This window comes from Homarus americanus, unplaced genomic scaffold, assembly GCF_018991925.1.
Source record: "Homarus americanus isolate GMGI-L3 unplaced genomic scaffold, GMGI_Hamer_2.0 scaffold60624, whole genome shotgun sequence".
In the NCBI taxonomy this organism is placed as follows: domain Eukaryota; kingdom Metazoa; phylum Arthropoda; class Malacostraca; order Decapoda; family Nephropidae; genus Homarus; species Homarus americanus.
In genome coordinates, this window is record NW_024751924.1 from 2047 (window position 1) to 15297 (window position 13251).

General features: G+C 52.0%; 2 protein-coding genes across 2 annotated transcripts; one reads left to right on the plus strand and one right to left on the minus strand.

The window, feature by feature from the left end:
• Window positions 1–2607: 2607 nt before the first annotated feature.
• LOC121854886 (collagen alpha-1(XVII) chain-like) lies at window positions 2608–6701 on the plus strand. The gene is made up of 4 exons (XM_042349699.1): window positions 2608–2740; window positions 3369–3747; window positions 4582–4723; window positions 6240–6701. Exons 1-4 carry the CDS (start codon window positions 2608–2610, stop codon window positions 6699–6701), a joined length of 1116 nt encoding a protein of 371 aa, XP_042205633.1.
• Window positions 6702–7041: 340 nt separating this feature from the next.
• LOC121854888 (basic salivary proline-rich protein 2-like) lies at window positions 7042–12612 on the minus strand. The gene is made up of 8 exons (XM_042349700.1): window positions 12573–12612; window positions 12266–12277; window positions 11471–11790; window positions 11270–11288; window positions 10455–10734; window positions 8150–8276; window positions 7890–8052; window positions 7042–7349 (listed from the first exon to the last, which is right to left on the minus strand). The coding sequence occupies exons 1-8, from the start codon at window positions 12610–12612 to the stop codon at window positions 7042–7044; spliced, it is 1269 nt and encodes a 422-aa protein (XP_042205634.1).
• Window positions 12613–13251: the final 639 nt, after the last annotated feature.

Here is a 13251-nt window from a genome sequence, read left to right on the forward strand (position 1 = left end):
GCACCCCCAACGGCCTCTCCAGAGGCGGAGGCTCTGGGACCTTCCCAGGTTCGTGTGACCATAAGGGTCTCCCAGGTGCGTCGTGAGTCCCCCTCGGCCCCTGCTGCAGGGCTCACGGTGCCCTCTCCAGAGCCCTGCTTGCTTTGGTCGTGGTGTCGTACAGTGCATACGTCCCGCAATTCCTTCCTTAACTGTGATTGGTGGATAAAATGTAAATCACAGAATTTCAGCCAATAGGAGAACAAGAGCAGTAAGTCAACACAACCTCCCACTTATGTTTTCCTGTTGGATATTTAGTCTCCTTACATTGTTCATGATCTTGATGATACTGGAAATGCGATGGGCAGTATATATATTTAGCGATCATATCTCCATTGTTCTAAATGGTGCTAAAACAACTGCCCCCAGAGGAACTGGAGTGTTGTACATATTGCATTCGTCAACAATTGCTTCCTTAACTGTGATTGGTGGACTAAAATATATGCACCATATTACGTAATAGGAGAACAGAACAGTCAGTCAGCTGCTTTTAATATGTTTTCCTGTTGGATATTTAGTCTCTTTACATTGTTCATGATGCGATGATGCTGGAAATGCGATGGGCGGTGTGTTGTTGCGTCATATCTCCCATTATTCTAAATAGTGCTCAACCTTTGTCCCAGGGGCACTACAGGGTAACGATCCAGACCCTCTAAACTACCATACCAGGTGCAACGCCCCTGGGGAGCCTCTCAGGGGCATCGAGGAAGATTAAAGGCCACCCAGAGAGGCAAGCGTCCCCAGGGGCCATTCAGGGACGTCGAGGTGAAACCAGGGGGTCCTCACAGGAAGCTGACTGTAAGGGGGCGTCCCAGGGGTGACACAACAGAGGCCCCTTTCAGGGGCGGCAGCAGACAATGAGGCCCGACCAGGGGCGGCAGCCAACCTCAGGGATCCTCCCAGCGGGCGGCGACCCAGGGGTCACCTCACAGAAGGCGGCACCCCAGCCTGACCCGTCTCAGGCCGGCGGCTCTCTGGGACCTTCCCAGGTTCGTGGTGACCCTAGGGGCCCACTCAGGTGCGTCGTCGTCCCCATGAAACCCTCCCAGGAGACTCTGGTGCCCTCTCCCAGGAGCCTATAACTGCTTGGTCTTGGTGTAGTACATATTGCATAGATCTCTTAATTCCTTCCTTAACTGTGATTGGTGGACTAAATGTAATCACTAAATTACAGCCAATGAAGAACAGAGCAGTAAGTCAGCATAACTACCCCAACTTATGTTTTTCCTGTTGGATATTTAGTCTCCTTTCCATTGTTCATGATCGATGATACTGGAAGTCACGATGGGCAAGAATGTATTTATATAACGTCCTTATCTCCCATTGTTCTAAATGGTGCTCAACTACTTTACTGGAAGGTACAGGTGTTGTACATTGCATTAGATCAACAATTCATTCCTTAACTGTAGATTGGTGGACTAAATGTAAGTACACCATAATACAGCCAACTGGAGAAACAGAGCAGTAAATCGCTCCTTTTAACTTATGTTTTCCTGTTGGATATTTAGTCTCCTTTACATTGTTCATGATCACGTGATACTGGAAATGCGATGGGCAGTGTATTTATATAACGTCATATCTCCCATTGTTCATAGTGTTTAAACAACTGTCCCAGGGCACTACGGGTAGCACATCAGACCCTCTCGCTTGCCATACCAGGTGCAACGCCCCTGGGGCCCTCACAAGGGGCGTTGGAGCTCAAAGGCCCTCCCAGAGGAGGCAGTGTCCCCAGGGCCGCTTTCAGGGACGTCCAGTGAAACCAGGGGTCCTCACAGGAAGGCGGCGCTGCAAGGGCCGTCAAAGGCGGCCACAACACCAGGTCCCTTTCAGGGGTGGCAGCGACAATGGTGCAAGACCAGGGGGGCAGTAACCTCTGAGATCCTCCAGAGACGGCAGCGACCCAGGGGTCCTCACAGGAAGACAGCACCCCCAGCGGCCCTCTCAGGGGCGGGGCGCCTCTGGGACCTTCCCAGGTTCCGTGGTGACCATAGGGGTCCTCTCCAGGTGCGTCGTCGTCCCCAAACGCCCCCAGGGGCTACGTGCCCTCCCAGAGCCCTATACCTTGCTTGGTCGTGGTGTGTACAATTGCATACGTCCGCAATTCCTTCCAACTGCTGATTGGTGGACTAAAATGTAAATCCACCCAAATTACAGCCAATAGAGAACAGAGCAGTAAGTCAGCACATAACACCCCAACTTATGTTTTCTGTTGGATATTTAGTCTCCTTTCCATTGTTCATGATGCGATGATACTGGAAGTCACGATGGGCAGTGTATTTATAAACGTCATATCTCCCATTGTTCTAAATAATTAATAGCTTTCTTCATCCCAGGGGCATTACAGGGGTAGCACATCAGACCCTTTCGTTTGCCGTACCAGGTGCAACGCCCTGGGAACCCTCTCAGGGGCGTCGGAAGATTAAAGGCCCTCCCAGAGAGGCAGCAACTTGGGGGCCATTCAGGGACGTCAGTGAAACCAGGGGGTCCTCACAGGAAAGGCGGCGCTGCAGAGGCGTCCAAAGGCCTGACCTAACCTGAGGAGCCACTTTCAGGGGCGGCTTGGCGACAATGGGGGCCCGACCAGGGGCAGCAATGCTTATCAGGATCCTCCCAGCGAGGGCAGCGACCCCAGGGGTCCTCACAGAAGGCAGGCACCCCCAAGCGGCTCTCAGGGGCAGTGGCTCTCCTGGAACCTTCCCAGGTTCGTGGTGATATAGGGGTCCTCTCAGATTAGATCGTCGTCCCATGGCCCTGGGGCTGGTGCCCTCCCCAGGAGGCCTGCTTGTAGTCTTGGTGTGGGTACATATTGCACTTACGTCTCGCAATTCCACTTCCTTGACTGTGATTGGTGGACTAAAATGTAAATCCACCAAATTTCGTAATAGGAGAACAGAGCAGTAAGTCAGCACAACTTACCCCCAATATGTTTTTCCTGTTGGATATTTAGTCTCCTTTACATTGTTCATGATGCGATGATACTGGAAATGCGATGGGCAGTGTATATATTTAACGATCATATCTCCATTGATTTTATAAATGGTGCTAAAACAACTGTCCCAGAGGAACTACAGGTGTTGTACATATTGCATTAAGTCAACAATTTCATACCTTAACTGTGATTGGTGGACTAAAATATATACCATATTACAGCTAATAGGAGAATAAGAGCAGTAAGTCAGCATAACACCCCAACTTATGTTTTCCTGTTGGATATTTAGTCTCCTTTACATTGTTCATGATCTGCGATGATGCTGGAAATCTGATGGGCAGTATATTTATAAAACATCATATCTCCCATTGTTCTAAATAATTGTGAAAAACTGTCCCAGGGGCATTACAGGGGGTAGCACATCAGACCCTTTCGTTTGCCATACCGGGTGCAACGCCCCTGGGGCCCTCTCAGGGCATCCCGGAGATTAAAGGCCCTCCCAGAAGGCAGCTGAGGGCCATTCAGGGGCGTCCGGTGAGAAACAAGGGGGTCCTCACAGGAAAGGCGGCGCTGCAAGGGGCCGTCAAGGCAACCCACAACACGCAGGAGCCTTTCAGGGCAACAGCGGGTGTGGGGCCCGACCAGGGCAGCAGTAACCTACAGGGATCCTCCCAGCGAGGGCAGCGACCCCAGGGTCCTCACAGGAGAAGGCGGCACCCCCAGCGGCACGTCTCAGAAGCCCGGCCTGACGCTCTCTGGGACCTTCCCAGGTTCAAGTGGTGACCCCTAGGGGCCTCAGGTGCGTCGTCGTCCCCCATATAGGCCCTCAGGGGACTGCGTGCCCTCCTAGGAGCCCTACTCTCAAACTTGCTTGGTCTTGGTGTCGTACATATTGCATCGTCTACTTAATTCCTTCCTTAACTGTGATTGGTGGACTAAAATGTAAAATACACCACCATATACAGCCAATAGGAGAACAGAGCGATCAGTCTTTTTCTTTAACATATATAATTGGATATTTAGTCTCCTTTACATTGTTCATGATCGATGATGGCAAATCACGATGGGTGATATATATATTTAACATCCTTATCTCCATTGTTGTAAATGGTGCTAAAACAACTTCTTTAGAGGAACTGGAGTGTTGTACATATTGCATTAAGTCAACAATTCTTCATAACATGATTGGTGGACTAAAATATATATATACATATTAAGTGGGAGAACAGAGCGATGAGTCAATATAACACCCCCAACTTATGTTTTTCCTGTTGGATATTTAGTCTCCTTTACATTGTTCATGATGCGATGATACTGGAAATCGATGGGCAGTGTATTTATAAAACATCATATCTCCCATTGTTCTAAATGAATTAGCCGCCAACTATACAGGAGCATTACAGGGGTAGCACATCAGACCCTTTCGTTTGCCATACCAGATTACCCAACGCCCCTGGGGAGCCCTCTCCAGGGGCGATAAATGGAAACTCAAAGGCACCCAGAGGAGGCAGTGTCCCCAGGGGCCGTTCAGGGACGTCTGTGACAGGATCTCACAGGAAAACTCTTGCTGCAAGGAGCGTTCAAGTGACCATAAATACAGAGTCCCGTTTCAGGGGCTGCAGCCATAGGGGCCTTACCAGGGGCGGCACTAACCTCAGGGATCCTCCCAGGAGCAGCAGCGACCCAGGGGTTCTCACGGAGACAGCACCTCAGGGCCCTGTCGGGGCAGCGGCTCTCAGGACCATCCAGAATGCCGTGAGACACCTAGGGGCCCTCTCCAGGTGCGTCGTAGTCTAAAAAACCCTCCCAGGGAAGTAGTGCCCTCTCCCAGGAGCCCTATAGCTTGCTGGTGGTTTGTTACATATTGTATGCGTCCGTAATTCCTTCCTTAACTCTGATTGGTGGACTGATATGTAAATCACAAGTACAACCAATAGGAGAACAGAGCAGTAAGTTAGCACTGCTTACCCCAATATGTTTTCTATTGGATATTTAATCTCCTTTACATTGTTCATGATGCGATGATGCTGGAAATGCGATCGGCAGTGTATTTATTTAACATCATATCCCATCGTTCTAAATGGTGCTAAAACAACTGCCCCAGAGGAACTACAGGTGTCGTACATATTGCATTCGTCCAACAATTCATTCCTTAACTGTGATTGGTGTATCAAGTGAAACATGTATATGGAGCAAGTAACAAGATCACTAGAGTACAAGATGATGTAATCGCTAGATTAAGGTACGAATAAAGTGCTCTGGCAGTATGTTTCCTCAAGCAGATGTGAACAAAACTAAATGTAAAGTGTGGCCAGATATATGGCCACTCCACGCAGTTCGAATGACTTACTCATTATATAAACCTAAGCAAAGAATTTATTTGAAATAATCTGTAACATTCAATGCCATAATATCCTGACTACGGGGGTTAGTTATAACGACCCTTTGTGAACTACTATACTGCAATTCTTTTGCTACGCTCACAGGATGAGTATGGGTTGCACAATAAACTAGCCGCTGTAAGTGGCAAAAATAAAATCCCTGCCTCCCTCTCTGTCTCCCTGCCTCCCTCCTTTCTGCCTCCCTCCCTCCTGCCTCCTCCTTCCCTCCTGCCTCCTCTCTCCCTCCCTCCTGCCTCCCTCCCTCCTCCCTCCCTCCTGCCTCCCTCCTCCTCCCTCCCTGCCTCCCTGCCTTCCTCCCTCCTGCCTCTCCTCCCCTCCCTCCCTCCTGCTCCTTCCATCCCTCCTCCCTCCCTCCTCCCTCCCTTGCCTCCTCCTTCCTCCTGCCTGCCTTCCTCCCTCCTGACTCCTCCATCCTCCTGCCTCCCTCCTGCCTCCCTCCTCCCTCCCTCCCTCCCTCCTCCCTCGGCCTCCTGCCTACCTCCCTGCCTACCTCCTGCCTCCCTGCTGCATCCTCCATGCCTCCTACCATCCCTGCCTCTCTCCTTTTAGCCATCTCTACCCTCCTCTTCTCTCCCTGCCTCTTGCATCCCACCCTGCCTCGTTCCTACCTCCGTCCCTGCCTCCCTCTCTGCCTCCGTCCTGCCTCCGTCCTGCCTCCGTCCCTGACACCCTTCCTGCCTCCGTCCCTGCCTCGTTCCTGCCTCCCTCTCTGCCTCCGTCCCTGCCCTGTCTGCCTCCGTCCCTGCCTGCCTGCTAGCCGACCACTCTTCTTGCCTGCTGCATGCCCTCACGTGCCTACGATCTCCCTGCCTATCTCCTACCTGCCAGCCTCCCCTGCCTGACTGCCTCCCTCACTGCTTCCTTGTCAGGTTGTCACTTCGGGGTCTCAGCTGCCCTGCGCGGGCCTTGGGATCGGCCGCCTGGGAGGCCTCTGCGGACACAACCGCACCTGGGAGGCCTCTGGGGTCGCTGCCGCCCCTGGCAGACCCCTAGGGTCGCTCTGGGAGGCACAGGGGTCACCGCCATTACCTGGAGGGCCTCTAGGGGTCGCTGCCGCACCTGGGAGGCCCTTGGGGCCAGAGGTGCCTGAGAGCACCCCTACGGACGCCGTTGACTGGGGAGGCCCTGTGGGTGCCTCCACCCTGAGAGGGGCCCAGGATGCTCCTCTTGGGCCGGCTTCTGGGGTCGCCGGTGCCCATGGAAAGGCCCTTGGGGACACTGACATGCGTGGAAGGGCCCCTGGAGCAGTTGTTGTAGCACCATTTACAAAAAATGGGAATGTAACGTGCTCTCATCACTGCCCATCGCATTTCAGTATCATCGCATCATGAACAATGTAAGGAGCTAAATATGAGGAAAACATAAGTTGGGGTGTTGTTAACTGACTGACTGCTCTGTTCTCCTAATGGCTGTAATTTGGTGGATTTACATTTTAGTCTAATCACAGTTAGGGAAGGTCTGGGACGTGTATGCAATATGTCGCGACACCACATTCCAAAGCAAGTTATAGGGCTCCTGGGAGGGCACTGCAGCCCCTGTATGAGGGCCTATGGGGACATTTGACGCACCTGAGAGAGGCCCTAGGGTCTACAAGAACCTGGGAAAGGTCCCTGAGGCCACACGCCCCTGACCAGGCCCTGAAGTGCCGTCTTCCTGTGAGGACCCCTGGGGTCACCGCTCGCTGGGAGGATCCCTGGAGGTTACTGCCGCCCCTGAGTGGGGCCCCATTGTTCGCTGCCGCCCCTGAAAGGGCCTGCGTGTTAATGGCCGCCCCTTGGACGGCCCCTTGCAGTACTTCTGTGAGGGACCCCTGGTTTCTGACGTCCCTGGAATGGCCCCTGGGGGCGCTGCCTCCTCTGGGAGGCCTTTGTCTCTCCGGCCCCTGAAGGAGGGCCCCAGGGGCATTTCACCTGAAGTATGGTAAGCGAGAGGGTCTGTCGCGCTTCCCTGTAGTGCCCCTGGGACAGTTGTTTGAGCACCTAATGGGAACAATGGGAGATATGACGTTATATAAATACACTGCCCATCGCATTTCCAGTATAATCGCATCATGAACAATGTAAAGGAGACTAAATATCAACAGGAAAACATAAGTTGGGGTGTTGTGCTTTGACTTACTGCTCTGTTCTCCTATTGGCTGTGACCAGATGTATATATATTTTAGTCCACCAATGCAGTTAAGGAAGGTATTTGAATAAATGCAATATACCCAACACCTGTAGTTCCTCTGGGGCAGTTGTTTTAGCACCATTTAAGAACAATGGGAAATGACGTTAAATATATATACTGCCCTCGCATTTCCAGTATCTACATCATATCATGAACAATGTAAAAGGAGACTAAATATCCAACAGGAAAAACATAAGTTGAAGTGTTGTGCTGGCTTACTGCTCTGTTCTCCTATTGGCTGAAATTTGGTGATTTATTTTAGTCCTGTCACAGTTAAGGAGAATTGCAGGGGCATTATGCAATATATACTGACACGACCAAGCAAGTTATAGGGCTCTGGGAGAGGGCACCGTAGCCCTGGGTGGTGTATGGGGACGACAGCCGCACCTGAGGACTATGGTCACCACGGAACCTGGGAAGGTCCCAGAGAGCGCCGCCGCCCCTGAGAGGAGCCGCTGGGGTGCTGTCTTCTTGAGGACCCCTGGGGTCGCCACTTGCGTCTCCTGGGAGATCCTAGAGGTTACACCTGCCCCACAGGTCTTTTTCCATTAGTGCTGCGCCCTGAAAGAGACCTGGGGTATTGCGACCCTTGGGCCGGTCCTCGCCTTACCACCTTCTGTGAGACCCTGGTTTCACCGGCAGGCCTCTGGAGCGGCCCCTGGGGACGCTGCCTCCTCTCTGGGAGGGGCCCTTTAAGCTCTCCGATGCCCTGAGAGGGCCCCCAGGGGGCGTTGCACCTGTAACAAACAGAAAGGGTCTGGCGTGCTACCTGTAGTGCCCTGGGACATTGTTTGAGTACTATTTAGAACAATGGGGAGATGTGACGTTATATAAATATGCTGCTTATAGCATTTCCAGTAACATCAGCATCATGAATAATGTAAAGGAGACTAAATATCAGCAAGGAAAACATAAGTTGGGGTGTTGTGCTGACTTACTGCTCTGTTCTCTATTGGCTGAAATTTGGTGTATTTACATTTTTAGTCCCACCAATCACAGTTAAGAAGGGTTTGCCGGGCGTACCACCGTATGTGCAACACCACGACCAAACAGTTATAGGGCTCAGGAAGGCACACTTGTAGCCCCTGGGGGAGGCGTTTGGGGACGGCGACGCACCTGGGAGAATTTCGGGGTCACCACGGCACCTGGGAATGTCCCTGAGGCGCCACCGCCCCTGAGAGGGGCACCTGGGGTGCCGTCTTCCTGTGAGACCCCTGGGGTCGCCCGCCATCTCTGGGAGGATCCTGTGGTAGATCTCGATCCTGGGAGGAGGAGCCTAGGGCTGGCACCGCTGTCTCTGCCAGGAGCCCTGAGGTTCGCGGCCACCCGTGGTAGACCCCTTGGGTCGCTGCCCCCCCCTGAAAAGAGACCCTGGGGTTGTGGCCGCCCCTTGGACGGCCCCTTGCGATGCCTCCCTTCCTGTGAGACCTCTGGTTTTCACCGCCGTCCCTGGAACACACCCCCCTGGGGGGACGCTGCCCTCCCTCTGAGGAAGACCTTTGAGCAAATCCGACGCCCCTAAAAGACTGAGGGGAGCATTGCTGCTATGGCAAACAGGAGGCCTGACGTTACTTTCCCTGGCAATTGCCCCTGGGGCAGTTGTTTGAGAAACACCTATTTATAGCAATGGGAGATATGGCGTTATATAATACACCACTTATCTCACATTTCAGTATCATACATAATATGAACAATGTAAAAAGGAGACTAAATATCCAACAGGAAAACATAAGTTGGGGGTGTTGTGCTGACTTACTGCTCTGTTCTCCCTATTGGCTGTAATATGATGTATTTATATTTTTAGTCCACCAATCACAGATTAAGGAATGTGAATTGTTGAATGAATGCAATATATACAACACCTGCTTAGTTCCTCTGGGGGCAGTTGTTTAGCACCATTTAAGACAATGATATGATGTTAAAATAAATACTGCCGATCGCATTTCCAGTATCATCGCATCATGAACAATGTAAAGGAGACTAAATATCAACAAGGAAAAGCATAAGTTGAAGTGTTGTGCTAACTTACTGCTCTGTTCTCTATTATTTTTGTTGGTGGTTACATTTCAGTCCTAATCAGAACAGGAAGGAATTGCCGGACGTATGCAATATGTACAAAACCAAGACCAGAAAACAGCTATAGGGCTCCTGGGAGGGCACTGCTTCCCTGGGGAGGGTTTTTGGGGACGACGACACCTGAGAGGGCCCTAGGGTGTCCCGGCACCTGGGGGTCCCTGAGGGCCGCCGCCCCTAATAGACTGGGGTGCCCGTCTTCCTGTGAGAACCCCTGGGGTGCTTGGGTCGTCTCTAGGAGGAGGATCCTGGAGGTTAGTGCCGCCCTAGTGAGGCCCATGGAGTGCTGCCGCCCTGAAACGGGACCTGTATTTATGGCCGCCCATGATGGGCCCCTTGCAGCCTGGCAGCTTCTTAATATGAGGACCCCTGGTTTCTGAACGTCCTAGAATGGCCCTGGGACACTGCCTCCTCTGGGGAGGCCTTTGGCTCTACGACGCCCTAGAGAGGGCCCAGGGAGCGTTGCACCTGTGCCAGCAAACGAAAGGGTCTGATGTACTACCCTGTAAGCCTGGGACAGTTGTTTAAAGCACTATTTAGAACAATGGGAGATATGACGTTTTATAAATACACTGCCCATCGCATTTCCAGTATAGCATCATGAACAATGTAAAGGAGACTAAATATCAACAAGGAAAACATAAGTTGGGGGTGTTGTGCTGACTTACTGCTCTGTTCTCCCTATTGGCTGAAATTTGGTGGATTACATTTTAGTCCGCAATCACAGTTAAGGAAGGTGTTGTGGGGCGTATGCAGTGCCGACACCCACGACCAAGCAAGTTATAGGGCTCCTGGGAGGGCACATTACCCCTGGGTGGGCCTATGGGGACGACGGCTTGCACCTGAGAGGACTATGGTCACCACGGAACCTGGAAAGGTCGAGCACCGCCCGCCCCTGAGAGCGCTGGGGTGCGATCTTCTGTGAGACCCCTAGGGGTCGCCGCCCCACCATGGGAGGATCCTGGAGGTTACTGCCGCCCTGGTCAGGCCCCCGTGAGTCGCTGCCGCCCCTGAAAGTGGCCCTGCGTGTTGTGTACGCCCCTTGGACGGCCCTTGCAGCACCGCCTGTGAGGACCCCTGGTTTCCTGACGTCCCTGGAATGGCCCCTGGGGGCGCTGCCTCCTCTGGGAGGGAGCCTTTAATCTCCGGCCTTACAAGGGGCCCCAGGGGACGTGCACCTGGTATGGTAGCGAGAAGGGGTCTGACGTGCTACCCCTGTAGTGCCCCTGGGACAGTTGTTTGAGCACTATTTAGAACAATGGGAGATATGGCGTTAAATAAAATACACCGCCCATCGCATTTCGAGTATCATCATCTTGGATAATGTAAAAGAGACTAAATATCCAACAGGAAAACATAAATTGAGTTGTTATGCTGACTTGCACTCTGTTCTCTATTGGCTGTAATATGGTGTATATATATTTTAGTCCACCAATGCAGTTAAGGAAGGAATTGTTGGACAGATACTAATATGTACAACTATAGCCAGTTCCTCTGGGGACAGTTGTTTTTAGCACCTATTTTAGAACAATGGGAGATATGACGTTTGCTCATCACCATATCGCACATTTCCAGTATCATCGCATCATGAACAATGTAAAAAGGAGACTAAATATCCAACAGGAAAAACATAAGTTGGGGTGTTGTGCTGACTTACCTGCTCTGTTCTCTATTGGCTGAAATTTGGTGGTTACATTTTTGGTGCAATCACAGATTAAGGAAGGAACTAGCGGGACTATGCGGTGTACGACACCACGACCAAGCAAAAGTTATAGAGGCTCCTGGGAGAGGCACCGTAGCCTGGGTGGAGCTATGGGGCGACAGCGCACACCTGAGAGGGACCCCTATGGTCACCCACCGGAACCTGGAAGGTCCCAGAGGCGCCACGCTGAGAGCACGCTGGGGTGCCGTCTTCCTGTGTGAGGACCCCTGGGGTCGCCCGCCCTCGCTGGGGAGGATCCCTGGAGGTTACTGCCGCCCCTGGTCGGGCCCCATTGTTCGCTGCCGCCCTGAAAGTGGCCCTGCGTGTTGGCCGCCCTTGGACGGCCCCTTGCTTACGCCTTCCCTGTGAGGACCCCTGGACACCGGCGTCCCTGGAATGGCCTGGGATGCTGCCTCCTCTGGGAGGGGCCTTTAATCTCTCCAATGCCCCTGAGAGGGGCCCCAGGGGCGTTGCACCTGGTATGTGGTAAGCGGAGGGTCACGTGCTACCCTGTAGTGCCCTGGGACAGTTGTTTGAGCACTGGCCCCAGAACAATGGGAATGTGATGGCGTTGCATCAAATACACCGCCCATCGCATTTCTGTATCATCGCATCATGGGCAATGTAAAAGGAGACTAAGCGCCAACAGGAAAACATAAGTTGGATGTTGTGCTGACTTGCCACTAACTCTGTTCTCCTATTAAGCTGTATTATGTATTTACATTTTAGTCCACCAATCACAGTTAAGAAGAATTGTTGGACGAATGCAATATGTACGACATCTGTAGTTCTTCTGGGGGCAGTTGTTTGGCACCATTTAGAACAATGGGAGATATGATGTTATATAAATACACTGCCCATCACACCTCCAGTATCATCGCATCATGAACAATGTAAAGGAGACTAAATATCCAACAGGAAAACATAAGTTGGGGTGTTGTGCTGACTTACCGCTCTGTTCTCCTATTGACGTAATATGGTGTATTAACATTTTAGTCCACCTATAACAGTTAAGTGAGGAAATTGCTGGACGATGCTATAAGTACGATAAAACGACCAGACAAACTATAGGACTCCTGGGAGGGGCACTGCTTCTCCTGGTAGGGCGTTTCGGGTTGCAGACGTCTTGAGTGCCCCTGGGCTCGCCGCCACTACTAGGAGGTCCCTGGGGTGTCACTGCCCTTGTGTTACTCTGGGGCGCAGCTGACATGCAACACCACTGACTTTCTTCTGTTAAAGCTTATTTACTAGGTCAGACCAGGAAGCTCAGGAATGGATGGACATTTAATGGCCACCATAGCTGGCACCACAGTATACCCTTAGGTAGTTTGTTGATTTTCTGACTGATCTGTGATGTTAGCGCTATTTGATCTGCACCGTTATGACATTGTGGGTGTTGAAATATCGGATTTCAGTGCCATGGAATGAGCTATGGAACTGGTTGCAGAGAGATCATGATCGATGTTATCAACAACAGAGGTAAACACCCAGTCATGAGAGTAGGTGGGCATCCAGCTCCCAAGGCTTCACAGTGAGCAACAGCAGAGTTTGTCAGATCTGTAGACATACTCAGGACCCATCATAGGGAACAGACAGCCCCACCTGGTAAAGCGTGTCATTCAAATCCTTCGACCTGGTTTTAGCATGCACATATGCTCTAAGATGAGGTAAAGGTGGTTCTCATTTATGACTGTTAGGCGCTCTCAGGTGCACCTCTGGCCCCAAGGGCCTCCCATGTGCGGCAGCGACCAGAGGCCTCCCAGGTACGCGGTGACCCCAGGTGCCCTCCAGAGGTGTCAGCGACCCTAGGGCTCTGCCAGGGCAGCAGCGACCCAGAGGCCCTCCCAGGTGCGGTTGTGTCCGCAGAGGCCTCCCAGGGGCGGCTGCGATCCCACCGCGCAGGGGCAGCTGAGACCCCAGCAGACAACCAAGCAAGG